This window comes from Ylistrum balloti, unplaced genomic scaffold, assembly GCF_031769215.1.
Source record: "Ylistrum balloti isolate Yb309-2 unplaced genomic scaffold, AGI_CSIRO_Ybal_v1 Utg371472, whole genome shotgun sequence".
NCBI lineage: Eukaryota > Metazoa > Mollusca > Bivalvia > Pectinida > Pectinidae > Ylistrum > Ylistrum balloti.
The window spans coordinates 1-19,989 of NW_026782766.1; the positions used below are offsets into that span (position 1 = coordinate 1).

General features: G+C 37.2%; 1 protein-coding gene across 1 annotated transcript; it reads left to right on the top strand.

Annotated features, from left to right (window-relative positions):
* The first annotated feature begins 5,245 nt into the window (after positions 1–5,245).
* On the top strand, positions 5,246–19,254 carry LOC132562657 (scavenger receptor class F member 1-like). The gene is made up of 9 exons (XM_060227412.1): positions 5,246–5,405; positions 6,443–6,541; positions 6,792–6,887; positions 7,191–7,283; positions 16,925–17,014; positions 17,704–17,799; positions 18,044–18,139; positions 18,227–18,322; positions 19,097–19,254. The coding sequence occupies exons 1-9, from the start codon at positions 5,246–5,248 to the stop codon at positions 19,252–19,254; spliced, it is 984 nt and encodes a 327-aa protein (XP_060083395.1).
* The last annotated feature ends 735 nt before the right edge of the window (positions 19,255–19,989 follow it).

Here is a 19,989-nt window from a genome sequence, read left to right on the forward strand (position 1 = left end):
AATATATTATCTTTTTGTTTGTTTGTTTTATGTTCTCTATGATACTCTAATGCTTAATAAAATTTAAAAGTTTACTGAATATTCTGGACCAGTAAGTATAACCACATAATCACCATTTGTCATACATTGACAGTTTTCCTTGTTACACAAACCGATAACGGCTTCACACACCGCACCCTACTTCCCTGGATAACATACTAAACAGGCAAAAATCGTAATACCATTAAAGTTCATTCTTTTGATCAATCTTACCAAAACAAAAATGCATTAAATATTTATGGGTGTTATTATCCGCAGCAGTGTGTAACGATATCAATGTATTACAATTGACGATTTTATATTCTTAGATGTTTCTTTCACGGAATATAATATTAATATACATAAACATTATATAGGTAAATATTGGTTATTAAAGAAATACTATGTCACTGTGTTAGTACATAAGTATCAGTGCCATTATTGTCTTGAAACAACCATTGAATGAGAAGAAATATTAAATGTTTTAAATTGCTTTATATACTTCACGTAAACAATGTCTGTATCGTCCAACGTCGCAGGCTTTTAAAGAATGTATCAGGTAGTCTGTAGGCGTATGCAGCCATATATGGAAGACTTATTTCAGTTCAAAATCGAGCTATATGTATTTATTTTGGATGTGTATCACAAATGTTTGCGTGAAACAAAAATATGAACTTTTTTGCATACTTGAAAAATGTGTATTATACGTACAATGCACACCGTTTCAAGTGTCAAGTAAAATACCTTACAGGCATAGAAAGTGTCAATTGATATAACAAAATCTAAGTATAGATTCAGACTATTTTGCTATCTCCATAGGCAAATAAAAATATGCTTAAATGAAAATGATTATTTGTTTACCTTGTTTTCACCAGATGCAAAATGTTTTAAATATGTCCATATTACGTAGTTTTTGTGTATTTCTGTAAGCTGCCAAAACAAAGCAACACTACTCAAACTTTATGTATTATACAACAACTTCGAAACATGTTTTCCAAATTTATATAAATCAATCATGTTTGCCCGAATGGAAGACAGGATGGAACCCAACACCCATCGAAAAACCACGTGATCGCAGTGGTGACCGCATACCTTTTCATGTCCGCTCCGGGAATCAATCCCTGGATGCATAGGTGAAAGACGAATGCGTTACTACAGCTCCACCCGACCACCTAGTTTATGTTTTCTTTTTTTGTGTATTTTCCAGCAATGTTGCAAACCTTTTGTAAAATTTCATTAATAACCACCAGAAATATACAAATGTTATTTTGTGTTTACCAATAGTCAATATCTCTATATTTATGTTACAACTTACTAAAACAAGAACCAGTTGAAGCATAGCAGTTGCTGTCATAGCAGTTGCCTGAATAATTTATGCTATGTGTGCCATTTCCGTATCTCCTGCTGGACAAATAAACGAACACGTGACATCCTTATTATGTAGATCATACAGACAATACAAGAACAGGTTTAATGATAAATACGAGAGCAGTTTTGTTCTTTACATTCAAAATAATTGCACTTCGCTTAGCTTCAAAACTGCATTTGCATGGCAATGATGTCGTTTTGGATAGTCACATATTAAGCTACATACGGACACTGATGTGATACCCGAGTTGGTATTTTAGTCATAGCGATACTTGTGGTTTCATAACAAAGAACGCCACTTGTCATGTCACTGGTATAAGGCATTAGTAATGCTGATAATCTACAAATCGATATCTAGAGTCGCGATCATCTCACTATATCTTGTTATAGAAACATAAATGTATTGCCTACTTATCAACAGTATCTAAACGAAAATTACGTAAAAACAGGTGTAACTGGAGTATATGCGTCCTTCAATCTACCGAATGATATAAAGAACGCATGCGCCAAAAATGAAGTTTTTTTACACCGAGTATCTACTTACATTCACCTCTACACAGCATGTCATTTACTCGTGTTTTAATATTTATTTTCACACTACAACCTTGAAACTCGAACTCGTCTCTTTTTTGTGATAATTTGATCTGTCACATGAATGTAACCTGTGATTAAAATCCCTCAAGGAATGAAGCAGCTACATTGCTAAAAAAGACTTTGTTAAAATAGTAAAGGTGACCTTGACTTGACAATCCTGAAATTCCATCTATTGCGAGATACTTTGGCTATTTGTGTGTGATGTTTGATCTAAATCACATGAAGCCACAAGAGCGCTGAGAAGGATTTACTTCAATAGTAATAATGGCATTGACCCTGACAATACAACATAAAACGAAAACATAACCGAATCATGCCCTTTTTACGTGTGTGAAGTTTGCTCAACATTCTTAACAAATGACATCACCGGAGCGAGCGTGACCAGAATTTATTACGGATACTTACCCTAGAACCATGAAATTAAAACTTCTCCTATATAAGATCCTTTCATTCAAGTGTGAAGATTGATAAAAAGACTACAGATGAGGAAACGTGTTCTTGGGTATCCCTTTATCTCCTCCTCGTCATTCGTCGCGAGTATTAATAAAACTTTTCGACTGTTTTGACCTACATTATCATTCATGCATAATCAGGAGGAAATAAGGAAAAAACGAAAATAAATATGGCGAGTTGACGAATCTGGGGCCTATTTGACCATACTCAGAATAATGTTATATATATTTTGCATTTAACTGGTGATTTTTATCAAAATACTTTTTATTATAACTACCCATACATTTATTGTTTTTTTTACAATAAATTTTCTTATCTTTTTTTAAAAGACAATTACTGATTTAGAATGTGGCTGAGATGTACCGGTAGACTAATTTCCCCGCAGTGTGACATGCATTAATTGTAATATATATATAATATTACATTATATATATAACTTCCTGGTGACCTGTGGTTGGTGAATTCAGACCCGTGCGGGTTACAATCATGTCTATCAGGAGGATTTCAGTCTTTTGTGGAGCTTGTTTCTTCATATTTTATACACATTTATTGCGATCCGAGGGTAAGTGCTTATTTTCACCGGGATATTGACAGTAAGAGTGAGGAAAATGTGTAGATTTTTAAATGTAGCTGGTAAGAAGGCGGAACTGTTATTCATATGTTTACGATCATATGTATGCATGTGTGTATAACGTTGGGTACGAGAAAATATGAGCTTGCCTATATGCTATATTCGCTGTTTTAATTATAACTCGTTTTAGCTCGTGATTAAATTTTATATCCATTGGGTAGACATGTAATCTATAATAATCTGATAAATTTCCGAGATCAGCATTATAATGACGAAGTCGGTATCATTATATATATATACATAATTATAGAATGGTATCATTATAATGATAATTAGATACGAAGTTGATTTAATTACATCTATGATGTGAGTTCGATTTATTTATTAAGCACTACATTTGGTTGGCGGAGGTGCTTGATAACTTTCCTCTCGTATCTAAACTTTTCCATCCACGGATAGATATCATATCACGTGACCATCGAGAGCGTCACTTTGGAAAATCGACTTGAGGCTAAAGGTAAGAAGCACCGTGCTATTTTTAAAGTACCCGCCTCCCCCTTGTTTCCACTTTTCTTTATATTATGTATGTATTACGTATGTGTATTTATTATTGTACTATAGGTATTTAAGTGATAACATTTTGAGCCTTTGTAACATTGATTTGTACTGCATGTATACCACTTGCGTGGTTTTGCAGGCTGTTATGTATCACGTTGTGTAGGGGCGCTTTTGCCCCCCTCCTTCACATAATGAGTTAGTTTGTGTAATTATTTAGGCATACATGTAACTCAGTTCCAGTGTGATGTAACATGGTCTTGTATACACGTTTTTATTTTATGCCGTTTTTTTGTAATAAACGGCCAGTATCATTTCACACTTCTGTTTTACTGGTTATCTTTCACAGTGTTTGATGTTATCTATTATATCATATACTGATGTACATGAGAAGTGCTCTTCATAAATAAACATAATTTATATCTGGTACATATACTTAATTTATGTTTGGTATCATATACATATACTTAATTTATGTTTGGTATCATATACATATACTTAATTTATGTCTGATATCATATACATATACTTAATTAATGTCTGGTATCACATGCTTATATGTATATGATACATGACATTAATTAAGTATATTTGTATGTTATACCAGACATTCATTAAGTATATGTATATGATACCAGACATAAATTAAGTATCAATCCCTCGAGATGTGATGTACTTAAACAGGTCGTTTGTCGATTTGTCTTGTCAATATGTATTTTGTCAAACTTTACAGGGAACGGGATAAATATAGTAATTATTACAAAACATGTTTAAATCCTAGTCGGTACATTCGCCTGCACCACCTTGTGTGTTTGCTACCATATCTTAACATCTTGATGAAAAGCATTTCTCTTTAAAGCATGTGAGTCGGCTATCAAAAAGTGGTTGTCATGCAGACAAAATATAGTTTACAAGTGACACATTCATATACATCGATCATTCGTTGAAGTATTGGAAAGGCATATTAGTTTAACATATTTTAAATACAACAGCGACTTGATATAATCTAAAGAGAGGACAGGCCATTACAACGTGTTCTCATAATAATCACATTGTTTTATCATTTGGATCAACATATAAGTACACGGAACATACGCAGTGACAACAATGGTATGGAATTACATAGAATGGTCTTATTAAGTAAAAAATTATCCTGCTTTCGGGCTATAAGCAAGTGAGAAAGAGAGGATGGAGGTTAACATATTTAAAGATACTTAAATTCATTTGGAAGAATTTCATATCAAAATGAATTCATTCACGGGTCAGATTATGTAAATAACAATTATGTTTTCTGGTATCTAATGCAACTGTAATTTCAATGTCATGCAACTTGTCATGGTGAATTATTATGATCGTGTTGTGGGACAGAGCAAACAAATTCAAAAGTTAAATCAACAGCTCCTTTGCATGGTTCACACGAGATATCTTTTTTTCTACCCGTATATTTATGTTTCCACATTGATTTATATAAGCTTAAGGAACAATTTATTGGTTACCGCTTGTATATGTTCACACTAACTGCCCACACTTGGCTTAACCATGAAAAGGATAGAAATGATGACAATTTCGGAATATGAATACTAATGCACATGGTTATGAGACCTAACAGGATTTTTCAATGGTATTATAGATGGAGGAAAGACGATTTGCAGGTTACCAAATTGATACAACAATTGACACAAAATTATGAATCAAAAGAATTTGGCTGAAGTAGAACTGATCGTAACGCACCAGTGCCCATATGTAGCTAGGTATGTTGTCGTGTACAACTACAGAGGCTATCCAAAGCGACACGAGTGGTATGATGACTTTGCTGTACTAGAGCTTTGTGAGGTACAAGTGTTTGGTAAGTTAAATACTCAGTTATCAGTTTAAGATCTTGATATTGTTACATTTTTGACGTTATCCATCAAGCATTAAGAATACTAAAAAATAGCTCCAGTGCCTTCAACGTGCACCTGTTCTGCAGTTTTCAAGACAAAAAGTCGTTGGATATGTTTATTCTTCAATTTTTCAATTCCAGTTAAAGTAAATTGTTGAACACTGTATGGCATGCTGGTGACTTGATATCATAATCTTGAGCTATTGTCTCAATAAAAAGCAAGAAAATACCAACACAAATATAATCAAATTACAAATTCGATAAAACTACAGCAAAATATGAACAAAAGAATGGTTTACACGGAGAATCCTGATAAAGTACAAGACCGGAGGTGTAAACGTTTTCTCCTTAATCGACGAAATCTGTCAATCAAAGTAAGTAATGTTACGCTTTCAAATGAGAACATAGTATTCAACAACAGAACCAACAGGCAAACTAACTAGCATCAAACACATTTAGCTTCATATCGTACAAAGAAAAAGAATATTTCTCAATGATATTAATATAACGATCGTATAACTTCCCCTATAATCTTTATCAACCACTATATTTTGAACACGTGTGTTACGAGTTTCATTAAATGACTTTTTTAAAAGGAATTGAAACATGTGTTTGATCATCGAATATATGTAAACACCAGGTTGGAGTAGCAGAAATGTTACTATCCAGAAATGGAAAATTCACAATAGAAAATGCAAAATTATTGCGCTAATCATAAAGTTTGTTGGAAAGCTGTCCATGTTGGTTTAGTTGTAGGAAAATATAGTTTCGTGTGAACACTTTCCTCCGATATCTTCATACAATTTTTCATATCGTGTTATGGCTTAGCATTGCTGAAATTAATATTGATGATCATAAATTCCATTGTAATACATTGTAACGTACACATTTATAAGAAATAGTAATACGAAATAGCATTAATTATCATGATTCTGATAGTCACATTCCGTTGTTCTTAAAGTGAGATGATTAATAAAAATCTACAAATTCTGTGTTTGTAGGGTGTCCTATACAGAAACATGGCTATGGAAACTGCAACAAAAACTGCTCGCATAACTGTTATGGGGGCAACTGTAACGGAGTAACTGGTTCCTGCTTTTGTAAGTTATTTTGCAATTGATCAATTTTACTTCTGAAACAGTTTTTTAAAAACGTATACACATTTGTTTATTTTACTGAAAGTCATCAATTTCCAGATTATTTTTCGAGTTTATCTAATGATTTTTTTTATTGAATTCATAATTATTTTTGAAATGTTCTTGTTATGTTAACATGTTACATTGAAAACTCTAACTTCAACTTTGGTAATCAATCCCAATGAATTATTCTAATGGTTGAGTTATATTTTAGACTGTCTTCCTGGAAAGTGGGGTGATGTCTGTGATCAAGATTGTCCTACCACCTGCAAAACCAATACCTGTATACCCAATAATGGATCATGTACAGGTTAATATACTTGTAAATTAGTTATTGCATTGATCTACATACAACTGACACACTTCAAATCTCCATGTGATATGTATCAAAAAGGACCGTTTAAAATAAACACGTTATAGGTTGATAATTTTAATGACAAACTGCTGATACTTGAAAAGCTATGATAATGACAACGACATTACTGTATTCATCTTTTTTCAAAGATAGCTCACTAATTTGGATGTAGTGCAAAAATCAAATTCTATTCAGAATGGTTAAAAAATTGTTTATACTTATAGTGGTAACCAATATATTATTTCATGCTTTACTTAGAATGTAAACCAGGAAGGCATGGAGATGTATGTGACAAATATTGTCCTGTCACCTGTAATGGAACCTGTGATAAAGTCTCCAGCTATTGTAGAGGTAAATATTTCATTTATCACTAACCTACTAGAATCATCTAAATAAACAGGATACACAACCGGCAAGTAGTAGTATGACATTTGCCTGTGCCCCTGTGCCCTCATTAATTTTTTTTTAAATGGCGGCACTTCCAGTTCCTGTATGTCACGTCCCCGTCGTCATTTCCACACGTCATGTCCGGTATGTCATTTTCCGTATTTCTCAACGGGTTATCCTTCTTCCATGGTTATCCTGTTCTTACACGACAAGTCACGCCCTGGAATTATCATAATAAGAATTCTTAAAACCCCAATAAATTGGTACGATATGATTTTTGTTACCCCTCTATGTTGTACTATCCTTATGTTATACAAAAGACCAGCAACAACCGTTCTCAAGTACAAATGTTGAGTATTAGCACAAGTTACAACAATGATAATATGTATGGCATGAGTATCGAGCTTAACAAGTTACTCCTTCCACGGCCACACCCGGACTGACTCTATTTGTTGTGGTCTTACAGTTTATCCTAAAGTAATTATAATCTAATTCTGATAGGGAAAAGTGTCTTCTACTGATCTACAATTAAACCGTGACCAGTTAATGTCTCACTGGTGGAGAGCATGTCCAGCCAATGTTTCACGGCATGATTCTGACAGAAGGTGACCGCAATTAAACTGTCTGATAAGCCAGCCGGTCACATTAAGATTTAACACAAATTATGTTCTACACTTGAGCGACAAATGTCACTATTAACATCCCCCTGCCTAAGAAAACTTTCACGGTCTAAAAGTTCAGAGATAGCAAACTGCTCATGATACTCAGGCTGAGATAATATTTAGTATGTACACAAACACTGGTAAAGTTTACTTGAACAACAGTTAATTCTAAATTCTACAATTAACACAGTTCATAAGTCTGATTCAGATACTGTTAACTTCCTTAGATAAGGTACTTCTGTCAGACTGTCACTGTTTGTTCTTAAGGTATACACATCACAAAACCTTAAAACACATGTCAAGAACTGATGATACATCCAGAGTCAGTGTTCGTCCTTTATTTTTTTTTCAAAATATATACACTCTTTATTCAATTCTGGATAGTCCGTCCGCATTGGCATTTTCCTGGCCCCGTCGATACCTGATTGTATAATGAAACTGTTGTAATGCCAGTGCCCATCTTAACAGTCTCTGATTCTTTTGCTTGGTATTATCAAGCCATTTAAGTGGATTGTGGTCAGTCAAAATGGTAAAGTGAACACCACTAATATAATAGGAGAATGACTCCACACTCCAAACGATAGCTAAACATTCCTTCTCCACTGTAGTGTAATTTTGTTCCCGCGGTAGTAACTTTCTGCTGATGTACGCAATAGGGTGTTCCTTATCGTTGATATTCTGACTTAAGACCGCTCCAATAGCCACGTTGCTGGCATCAGTCTGAATGATGAAGGGCTCTTTAAAATCCGGATTTGCTGGTACCGGTGCCTTGGTCATATCGTCCTTTAGTTGGTTGAATGCATTTACAGTGTCATCCGTCCATTTGGGTTGCCTTGGTTTGTCTTTCCTTAGCATGTTGGTCAATGGAGCCGATATCTTGGCATAATCCTGAATGAAACGCCGATAGTAACCAGTCATACCTAGAAATGACCTAATCCCTTTTTTGGTTTGTGGGAGGGGGAAGTCAACCATGGCTTGAACCTTTCGACTATCTGGTTTAAGCTTTCCTTTCCCGACAATGTGTCCCAGACAGTAAAGTTCCTCTTCAACAAACTGGCATTTTAATGGCTTTACTGTTAATCCACATTCCCGAAGTTTGTCCAATACAGTCTTGAAATATTCAAGGTGTTCCTTCCATGTGTCGCTGTCTACCACTATATCATCAAAGTAAGCGACCACATGTTCTTCTCCTGCTAACAGTCTGTCCATCATCCTTGCAAATGTAGCAGGCGCTGTTTTCATACCAAAAGGCATTACCTTGAATTGGAAGTGTCCAGATTCAGTTACGAATGCTGACTTTTCCTGTGAATCTGGAGACAGAGGTATCTGCCAGTATCCCTATGCATAGTGCTGAGGTATTGAGCTTTGCCTAGCTTTTCAAATATCTCGTCCACCCTGGGTATTGGGTACCCGTCACATACAGTTACGTCGTTGAGTTTCCTGTAATCCACACATAGCCGAGTTGTAGTATCCTTCTTTTCCACCAAAACTATTGGAGATGAGTATGGACTTGAGGAAGGTGTTATATAACCACGCTCTGTCATTTCATCCAACATTTTCTTCACCTCTTGTTTTTTGGCTTGAGGAATTCTGTATGGCTGTTGTCGGATTGGTTTCTCACACGTTGTCCTCAGGCTGTGCGTAACTAACAATGTTTTTCCCGGATTAGGATTTATGACATCACTGTATTCTTGACAAAGCTGGCGGATTTCTTGGCGCTGTGACTTATTTAACAGTTTGCCAAGTGTAACATCCAGCGTTACCTCCAATGTTGAATTAGAACCGTCAAAATCAGAATCGGCGATGTCAACCTTTTCGACAAACATGACGTTTTGGACAGCTCTATTGTACTTCCGTAGTAGGTTGATATGATAAACAACTCGTTTACGACGTCCTCCAACCTTGACCTCATAGTTGACGTCGTTGACTTTCCTTATGACCCTATATGGTCCTTTCCATTGGGCGACCATTTTTGACGTGATTGATGGTAGTAATAGTAGAACCTCGTCCCCAGGTCGAAGTTCCCGTTTTGTGGCGTTCCTGTCGTACCACTCTTGGATCTTTTGCCGTTTGATTGTCATTTTTTCCTGTACTGTTTCTCTAACCATTGCGAGCTTTTCTCTCATCTGAACAACATGGTCAATGACAGATTTTCTAAGCTCCCTCTCGCCTGTCATGGCTTGCTCTAAAATCTGTAATGGCCCTCTGACCGGCCATCCATATAGCATCTCAAATGGTGAGAATCCCGTTTCCTCATGGGGTACTTCCCTATATGCAAACAATGCATATGGCAAAAGCTCGTCCCAGGCTTCCTGCTTTGACGTGCAGAGTTTCTTTAACACAGCTTTGAGAGTTGCGTTAAATCTTTCTACCTTCTTATTAGCCTGTTGGTGATATGGCGATGTTGTTATGCCCTTGATTCCCATCACACGGTAGAGTTCTTGTATCATTTTTGAGGTGAAATTTGTGCCCTGGTCTGTCAGAATAACACGAGGCACTCCTACCCTACACTCCTACCCTATTGAACAGTTCCACCAATGTGTTAGCTATGGTTTCTGCGTCCGCATTCTTTAATGCAAAAGCCTCTGGGTACCTTGTTACGTCATCCATAACGGTAAGAATTAACCTGTTCCCCTTCTTTGTTCGAGACAGTGGCCCAACAACATCCATAGATATTTTGTAAAATGGCTCACTGATGATCGGTGGTTGTCCTAATGGAGCTTTCTCGTCACCACGTCTTCTGGCGGTCTTTTGACATACGTTACAAGTACTACAGTATTCTTGTATGTCCTTAAAAATACCTGGCCAATAGAACGAATTAACGACACGCTCTTTGGTCTTTTCTATCCCTAAATGTCCCGCAAGTGGTCTGTCATGTCCCAATTTAATGATATTGAGAGGTAGTGCCTCTGGTAGTACTACCTGGACTCCATGTTGGGCTCCATTACTAGACTTCCATTTCCTACGGAGAATCCCATTTTCCCAGTACAGGGCATTCCTATCTTCCTGCACAGATTCCTCTGAACTTGCAGCTTTTCTTCGAATGTTTGCTAAAGTTGGATCTTCCTGTTGAAGCTTACTAAGCACTTCAGCATTTACAGCAGAAAGTTCAAGTGGTTCGTCTGTTGATGTTAACTGTATCGTCCTCATTGCTGTGAGATACAGTCTCACTGATGTTGTCAGTGTCCTCACCAACGTCATCGCCATGGTCCAGGTCCACATCGTTCGCCTGTCCAACATCACTTCCCTTACTGACATCCACTTGGTCCTCCTCGACGTCCGTATCGGGGTCCATTCCAACATTTACATGGCATTCCTTTGCCTTGTCCTCAGCTAGCCTTTCTTCAGCAATGTTATTACGATGTTTTGCACGCGTAACAACATTCACAGCCTTTGATTGTCTCTCTATGATGTCTACCCCCAACAGAGCTTCAGCGACAAGGTCAGGCACTAATCCAACCAACCTGAGCATGTTTACCTTCTCTGTTTTTTGGACATTTCCTCGCGAAATGCCCATACTTGTTACAATTGTAACACTGCACACTTTTCATTTGCTCTGTCGATTTCTCCTTTCTCTGGTCCCGATCAGAGGTAAAAGTTTTTCCATTTATACTTTTACCTTGCGTTGATTTGTTTATATTCCGTTTAGGTAGAATATAATCCTCTGTGGCTTCAACCACACTGCTCGACCCTTTGTTACGGCGTATCCATTGTGCTTGTGACACTGGCAATGCACTAAGAAAATATTCCTCTTTGAATCTTTCCATGACATCCTCTACTGAATCCCCAAATCTAGTAAGATATTGTTCAATTCTTGCCATAAGTCCTCTGTATGTTTCCTTAGGTTCCTTTTTGGCTGTCTGTAATAGCTTGAAATATTGGTAGGGCCTTTTCCCGTACCTGTCCATTAGGGCTTTACAAAGTTCTTCAAATGACCAATGTGCTTGAATAGCTACCTTCTCTGGCCTCACCTGTTAACAAGGCTCTCAGCTGTAGCATTTTTACTTCTTCTGTCCATCCAGCCTGTGTTGATAAAGCAGTAAACTCTTATAAGAATGTCACTATATCCTCACTCTCAGTATGATTATAAGGTTGAAGTTTCAGTCTAAACGGTGCAGGGTTAGAATTTGTCTCACTCCGTTCCTTTTGAAGTTTTGCTTTTTCAATCTCTAGTTCCAATTCTTTCACTTTCCTTTGATGTTCTCTTTCCTTTTTTCGGCGTCCATTCTTATCTTTTCTCTGTCCACTTCCCTTTGATGTTCTCTTTCTTTTTCTTCGGCGTCCATTCTCATCTTTTCTCTTTCCACTTCCATCGTCATCCTTTCTCTTTCGAAATTCATTTGGCGTTCTTTTTCCTCTTTCTCTGCTTGAATTTCGAGTCTTCTTATTTCCAACTTTGTTTGTGCTGCCGTCACCTTCGCAGTTTCCGTTTCTTCAGGCGTCGACATATTGAACAGTTCTAATGAGCGTTATACCTTTGATAACGGAGTCCTTCTCCTTAGAATGATCCTTTACCGCTGCCACCAGAATATGTTACCCCTCTATGTTGTACCATCCTTATGTTATACAAAAGACCAGCAACAACAGTTCTCAAGTACAAATGTTGTGTATTAGCACAAGTTACAACAATGATAACATGTATGGCCTGAGTATCGAGCTTAACAAGTTACTCCTTCCACGGCCACACCCGGACTGACACTATTTGCTGTGGTCTTACAGTTTATCCTAAAGTAATTATAATCTAATTCTGATAGGGAAAGTGTCTTCTACTGATCTACAATTAAACCGTGACCAGTTAATGTCTCACTGGTGGAGAGCATGTCCAGCCAATGTTTCACGGCATGATTCTGACACTAAGGTGACCGCAATTAAACTATCTGTCTGATAAGCCAGCCGGTCACATTAAGATTTAACACAAATTATGTTCTACACTTGAGCGACAAATTTCACTATTAACACTTTTATTGATGAATATATTGACAACATAGTTCCTATGCTAGGGCAAGTCCAGTTTCTTTGGGTTTTTTTTCACTTGACACAGGATGATCTTTAATGGTTCCGTTGGTACTCTGAATATGAAAACTCTAGTCGTCTTAGTGTTTGGCGAATTTTCAAACGTTTTAGTTTCACATTCTTGCGGCGACGAAGGCGGAGGTCGGTTTCACGTTCTTGGTCTTGCTGACCAGATACGTCTTTGAACATAAACTGATCATTTCGTCTCCTTCTTACTCCCTCTTGAAGAGACCCGGCGTCCTATTGCTGTGTATCACCGTCTCAGAAGCCAGTGGTATTCGTCATCGACTGCGTTTCGATTTTCCTTGCAAAATCCGAATAATCTTTTGATAAACATTCCTCATGTCCGTATCAATTTTCAACAGTATGTAATCTTTTCTGTCAACATAGCCGTCCAAAAAATCGTAATTGAAGGCGAGCATCCATAACTTTACGTAATACAGTATGAAATACCTTAATTTTATGAGGAGATCTAAACTGATCTTATCCTTGGACAATTTAGTTTCGTAAAATGCCGCCTCGGGTTCGAGACAGGTCATGTCGTGTTCTTGTAAGTTCCCCCCGAATGTTTCGTGAGGAACTTATGGCGACATATCATTGAAATATTGAAAGGGTAACAACTCCTCATTCTGAAAGTGCGGTACTTGGATATCAAATTCTACCTATGCGAAAAGGTCTCTGCTCTGTATGGCTTTTACTATTTCAGCTCCCGTGTGTGAAGGATGTACATTCCCTCGTACATGTTCAGATAATTCATCCAATGTTTGGCTTTCACCCAGTGATCTGTGTATTCAGCATTGAATTGATTCGCCGATCGCCATTTGACAAAGGCCCTTACGATCATGTTTTGTCGATGGATCACGGGTACACAGCGTTGGCATTGAATCCCAGACCTTTCAGGCAACCTTGGCCTCCCCTTATCTTCATTTGGCCCTTAATGTCCACGCGATGGTAAAAGATCGACGGACCTCCGATGATGTTTTTCTTTATAGTCAGGTGTAAATCTTTGGCCCTTTTTTGTCCATGAGTGCAAATTCGTTTCTCTGGCCTTTCAGTAGAGCCGAGCGCGTGCCACTCCCGGAACGCTGAAGGTCATCTTGAATACATCGATTTTCCGTTCTCGCAGTCTTTCACCGCTATCAGAAATGGTCCGATGTTCAGGTTACTGTACTAGACAAGAAAATTGCGGATGGTTGACATTTTACATTTAGTCCCCACGCGTTGATAGAACTCTTCTTCTTCTTTGTCCCCTCTGACGACTGCTGTAGAACTCTTCTCGGGCATACTCCGGCTAATCGTAAAAGAAGTACCCTTTCTGTTCTTTGACATGATAAGCTTTGCGAGAATTTGGTGTACAAAGTACAAGGGGCCAGGTTGTTCGTGATATCCAAGGACTGGGCTCGGAAGCCCATCGCTGGAGGTCTCACGAGTTTCTGAAGGAAGACACCATCGTGGACCAGAGCCTGTAAATGACACCAAGGTATATCGCCGGCTTCATTACGTCCTGAAACATCTGAACTGCCACAATATGAAAAGATGGTATTGATACCCTACGATAGATTTTGACGTTTACAAACTTGCGAAGAAACCTCCGTCGATGAAATCAAATTAAAGATATACCCCAAAGCCAACACAAAACATCAATCTGGTGGAGCTTAAATATTTACTCCTCCTCCTCGGTATTACGACTTGATTGATAAGAGGTGGATTAAACATGAAAATTGTGTCACCCGAGATCTTTTTGGCCGCTGCGTACGCAAACATCAAAAAACTTGTACAGAACCTGGAGAAAAGACGGCCGATTCGTGTTGAGAAAGAACAAAATTCCAAATAGACTCTCGAAACAGGCAGAGCATCAAGAAGAAAGGACAAAATTTTGTTGCAGCAGGGTAATTGTTCTGTTCATGGATTTCCAGCGGGACTAGGATACGGCCGACATGACATCTTACGAGAGTTAGAACGAATGATACAAGTACTTTCTGATGACAATCGGTGTCATGTCAAAGTACTTGTTGACGGGGGTTCTAAATTCAAACGCGGGAAAGGAAATAGTAGGAGCCTTTTTCGACGCGTCTTTGTGGGCAGAAGGAAGCCGACGTGAGTGAAATATGTAGCGAATTCGTCAAAAAAGACGCCAAGAAGTATCCCAAAGACAAAAACGTACTATATTACGTCCCTCAAAATCTCATCAAAGCTTCGTTTGCCGAAAGAGCCATCAAGACGCTTAAGAGTCGTATGGTGCATTTGTTGACCCACTTGCAAATCTTTAGATGATCACCGAGAGCATCTATCATAGATCAGCAAGGAGAGGAAAAGGATTTGGTTAAAGAGTGTTAATTGTTTTACGAACCAAAAACAAAGAAAAACGCCCATTTAAAGTGTTGGGGAATACCAACATACTGACAACTTTACAGCTACAAAGTCGGTGGCTTGGTTACAATTTCCGACCGATGCGCAAAGGAAGACTTCTCCAGTACAGACTAAAAGTCTTTTTAGGAGAAACTCAATAAAGCTTACGGACAGAATGCATATCTCGTGGAAAAGTTCGTACGCATGCGTAGGAGAGCTGAAAAAAGAGTACCCAGTGAGACGAAAATGATCGAGAGCTAGATACGATCCAAGGACTGAAGAGGCCGATATGGAGGATATAAACAGAACAGAAAAAAACAACAAACAAACAAACATGATGAGTGTGCCCATTGTTATCTGGTCCATAGACAACCCGACCATTGATGGCCACTGGGAAGTTTCAGAAAGAACGGCGACCATAAACGAAACCATAGCTACTGGTGTCTTCCGGTAGGTACGACGACACCGTCGTGGATGACAATGATAGAACCGATAGAATTATAGATATCATATACGGCACACCCTATGAAGTACTGCTCCGCGTAGGATATGTCAGTAACGTTGATAACTAAATAAGGCATCGGAAAATTGCATCTAATTAGCGGTGACGTCACGGTTACAAACGATTGCCCTTTCACTGAAGACGATAGGATCCATATGCATATCGCATCAAATGTTATTGAAATCGTTCTACAAACAAATGTTTGGTGGTACTTTCGACCCCGGAAGATACAGAGACGGAGAAATGGGACGAGGTGTCGCAAGGATGTACGCTAAGAAACTGTAAATGATTCCCGGCAACCCAATAGTAATTCAAAACCAAAAGAAAAGATTGCAGTGGGACGATAAGTAACCCCATAACAGCGGTAGACTAAATTCGACATGACAAAGACCATCGAGGAAGAACAACTACACGTCGCTATAAAGAAGTGGAGAGCAACGAACATGTTGGATCGGAGAGCTCTTCCAAGAAAGCGACCTCGCGAAAAATAAAAAAAATACTTCCAAAAAGACGACGTGGTCAGTAAGAAACATGGCATACCTTGATATTACCTCGATTCCCAGAAGTGGACTGCATTAATGGAACGTAAATGACCTATAACGATTTTTTTAAAAATAATATGACCCTGATTGAATAACACACTGTTTTACTGCAAACAAATTTATTTTCTCTTTAATCCACTGACAATAATTCTGACGGAGATGTAATGAAACTACAAGAAAATACCAACATGTCAACATAATCATAATCTAATCACAACTTCAATAAAACTAAGGCAAAATTTGAACCAAAGAAAGATTTACACAGAACTCCAGAAAAAGTAAAAGGAGAATAAGACCAGCTGTTCCAGGAGAGTAAATGCCTTCATTGTACCCGCCATGAAAACCCTTGTTCAATCCTAATGGAACATCAATGGATATTAATTGTAGCTTTTGTAAGGTGGATTGGGAACTGTATAAATTACAATTAACTTTTCTAATGAATGACAACAAATGTGGTTTCAATTTCTTTCTATTATTTTTGTAATCATATTACTGTTCCTCTGTTCTATATCATCATTTTCCTTACGTAAATTTTAGATTGCGTCTTTGGACAATGGGGTGACAAATGTGATCAGGAATGTGCTTTGAAATGTAAAGGCTGCATTCAAACCAATGGATCATGTATAGGTAACTATATGACGTGATTTTATTACTGATATAATTGCTTATTGAAAACACCTTTGCTGTATACCTATAATACAAAACGGTATGTAAAACACTACCCAACAAAAATGTTATCATTTTCTCATATGAATAAAACATATTATAATATCCAATGGGAAACTATTAGATTAAGAAGAACAGAAAAAGGAACAAGTTTTTGTTTTTAATGTCTAATTTCGAAAATTGCAAAAGGCTGAAACTGAAACAATCTTCATGATATTAACTTTGTGCATATTCATTTCTCAGTGTTTGTGATTTTTGACAAACACGCTTAGGCTATAGCTTTCAAAATCTACACTACATTTGTTACATGATATTTTGTACATTATATAATCCTACTTTTAGTAATAAATCAATGAAAGCATAGCAGTAATCATGGTTTAAATATCATTTGTATGTCACTTTAAAAAGAGGTTGCATGAACTTTTGAACACAAATCAATTTCCGTAACAATTACCACTACAGATACTGCATGAAAGCGAATTTTACTTTCAGTACACGAAAACCTCATAATCTATCAGAAGATATCAATTCCTATTCGTGAAATATCTAATGTTCAACAGCAAATGATTAAATACGCTTATTAACACTTCTCCAGTTTGTGAGTATCATGATTACAAAAAATGACATTAATCATTGTTTTTAATTGTTAGACTGCAATCCTGGAAGGTACGGACAAACATGTGACCTGTATTGTCCTACTAACTGCGCAAACGACGTCTGTGATAGAGAAACTGGTTCATGTTTCGGTAAGGGTTTACATGTTATCGACATACCAATGTCCTGTTGGTTTATGTATATACCACCTTGTGATGTAAAGATTTTATCAGCTTACCTGTTTTTAATGTCTCCTATATTTGCCACATATTTGTATTGAGACAATAGTAAAAGGATATAATGGAAAGGTCGACATTAATGATAAAAATCTAGTGTTTATTTGATGATGAAAGAAAAGAACAATTTTGTCAACATTATCATTTTCTTACCTTTGAGATTGTAAACCTGGAAAGCATGGAGAGATGTGTAACCTGGATTGTTCTGTACTGTGTGAAGGCCTTTTTTGCGAGAAAGACACAGGATTTTGTTCTGGTATGTACATAGCTATACATAAGCGCTCATTAAATCTATAGAAATGACTTGGACGTCTTTTCAAGAATAAAATATTTAATTTTCCAGAATGTAAAGACGGAATGCATGGATACCGATGTGACAAGCCATGTGCTGCTGGTTGTAGCTCCAACAGATGCAGGCGATATGACGGGACTTGTGGAGGTAGGATGACAGTTTTGAAACTTACAGGCAACGTGTCAGTTTCAAAATAAAGGACTTATGGTCATATGGGCCTAGTACTTTGTCAGGTATAGATTGTAATTTACTTGTATTGATTATACTTATTGTACAAGTACAAGTTTTAAATGTAATTTTATAGTTCATTTGATGTGAAAATAGGAATAAATAATGTGGTTGTGACTTACTTGACCAGGGTATGCTTGACAAATTGTAAATGCAGTTCCATTCTCAAAGCCTTTGCGTATTTTGCACAAAACACTAGGACATTGAGCTTGTTAAAACATTAAAGAGAAAAACAATCATTTCCAACTTCTCACTTCGACCAAAATTTTCTACGAATCCACACAAAAACTGGCGTCTTGGTCAACATATCTAAGGCAGCTGACCTTAATTGATCTCCATACGAAATATAGAGCTATCTTAGAGTGACAACATAATGATCCAAATTATTGTCACGTGAATATATACACGTGTCATTTTGGTAACTTTGTAGACAAGAAAGCATACACAAAAGATCACTCTATATCGAATACGTCTTTGCTCTTTCGTCAAGGTTTTAAACAGCCGGGTGAAAGAAACCAGATCTGTGTATGTTTCATCAATACCAGTCCGGAATTTCAATTAGTAAATATTACTGTATATTTTGATTCATTATGTATACAACAAAACCAATTGTCAAACTGGTCATTTACTAGACGCTGTATTGGGGTTGCTATTTATATGCTTGTAGTTTTAAAGTACTTTTTCCAATTACAGAAACAAATACCGCTAAAGATAACACCTGTACGGACAACAGGACAACTGTAGCTGTTCTAGCAGCTATTACTTGTATATTTCTGGTAGCAGCTATTGTCTCATTTGTCTGCATGCTGCGGTACGTCTATCAAAACTCAAAACCAATCCATGATTGTTAAAAGCGAAGTGAGAGAGGAATATAGATAACATATGATAAGCGTTCATTATAGCATTTAAATCATCGTATTACCAGAGATTGCAAATTAGTGTTTGGTTTAAAGGCCATCCTCACAATTAAAAAGACAATGCAATCTCTTCAGTTATCCTCCATATTAACGTTGTAGTTCTGTTGCGAGATAAATAGAATATTTCACCCCCTCCTCCCCCCCCCTTGGAGGTATGATAGGTGGATCTCGGTCCAAGAGGAAAGATGATTAAGTTAGCAAACACCAGACTTTTTCAAATTAATCATCTTTTCCCCAGGGTTGAGATCACACTTTCTCAACATCAAGAAAGGTAAATGATAATTTTTGGTCTGACCCCGCAGGCCTTATTATGTACTTGTGTGTATTTTTGTTGGGCCAATGATTCGCACCAGTGACGTGATTTGATGGTTGACGTGACGTCATTATATTGTTACTGTGACGTTATATCATTGTCCTGACTGAGGAACCCACCCGTTTCAACCCTAGGCTTAGACATCTCATCCCGGTAAAAATGCATGGATTTACCTTCCAGGGCAAGAGAATCATTTTAATCATATTAATTTGTCTTTAACAAGGAAAATGCGACTCTCATGAACATTTGATACGAAAGATACTTTATTTCGTTGTAGATTCAGAACAAAAGCCAAGAGAGGGCAAGGAAAAGGTATGTACGATAAAATGTATATAAAGATAATAAGAGTAATAGTA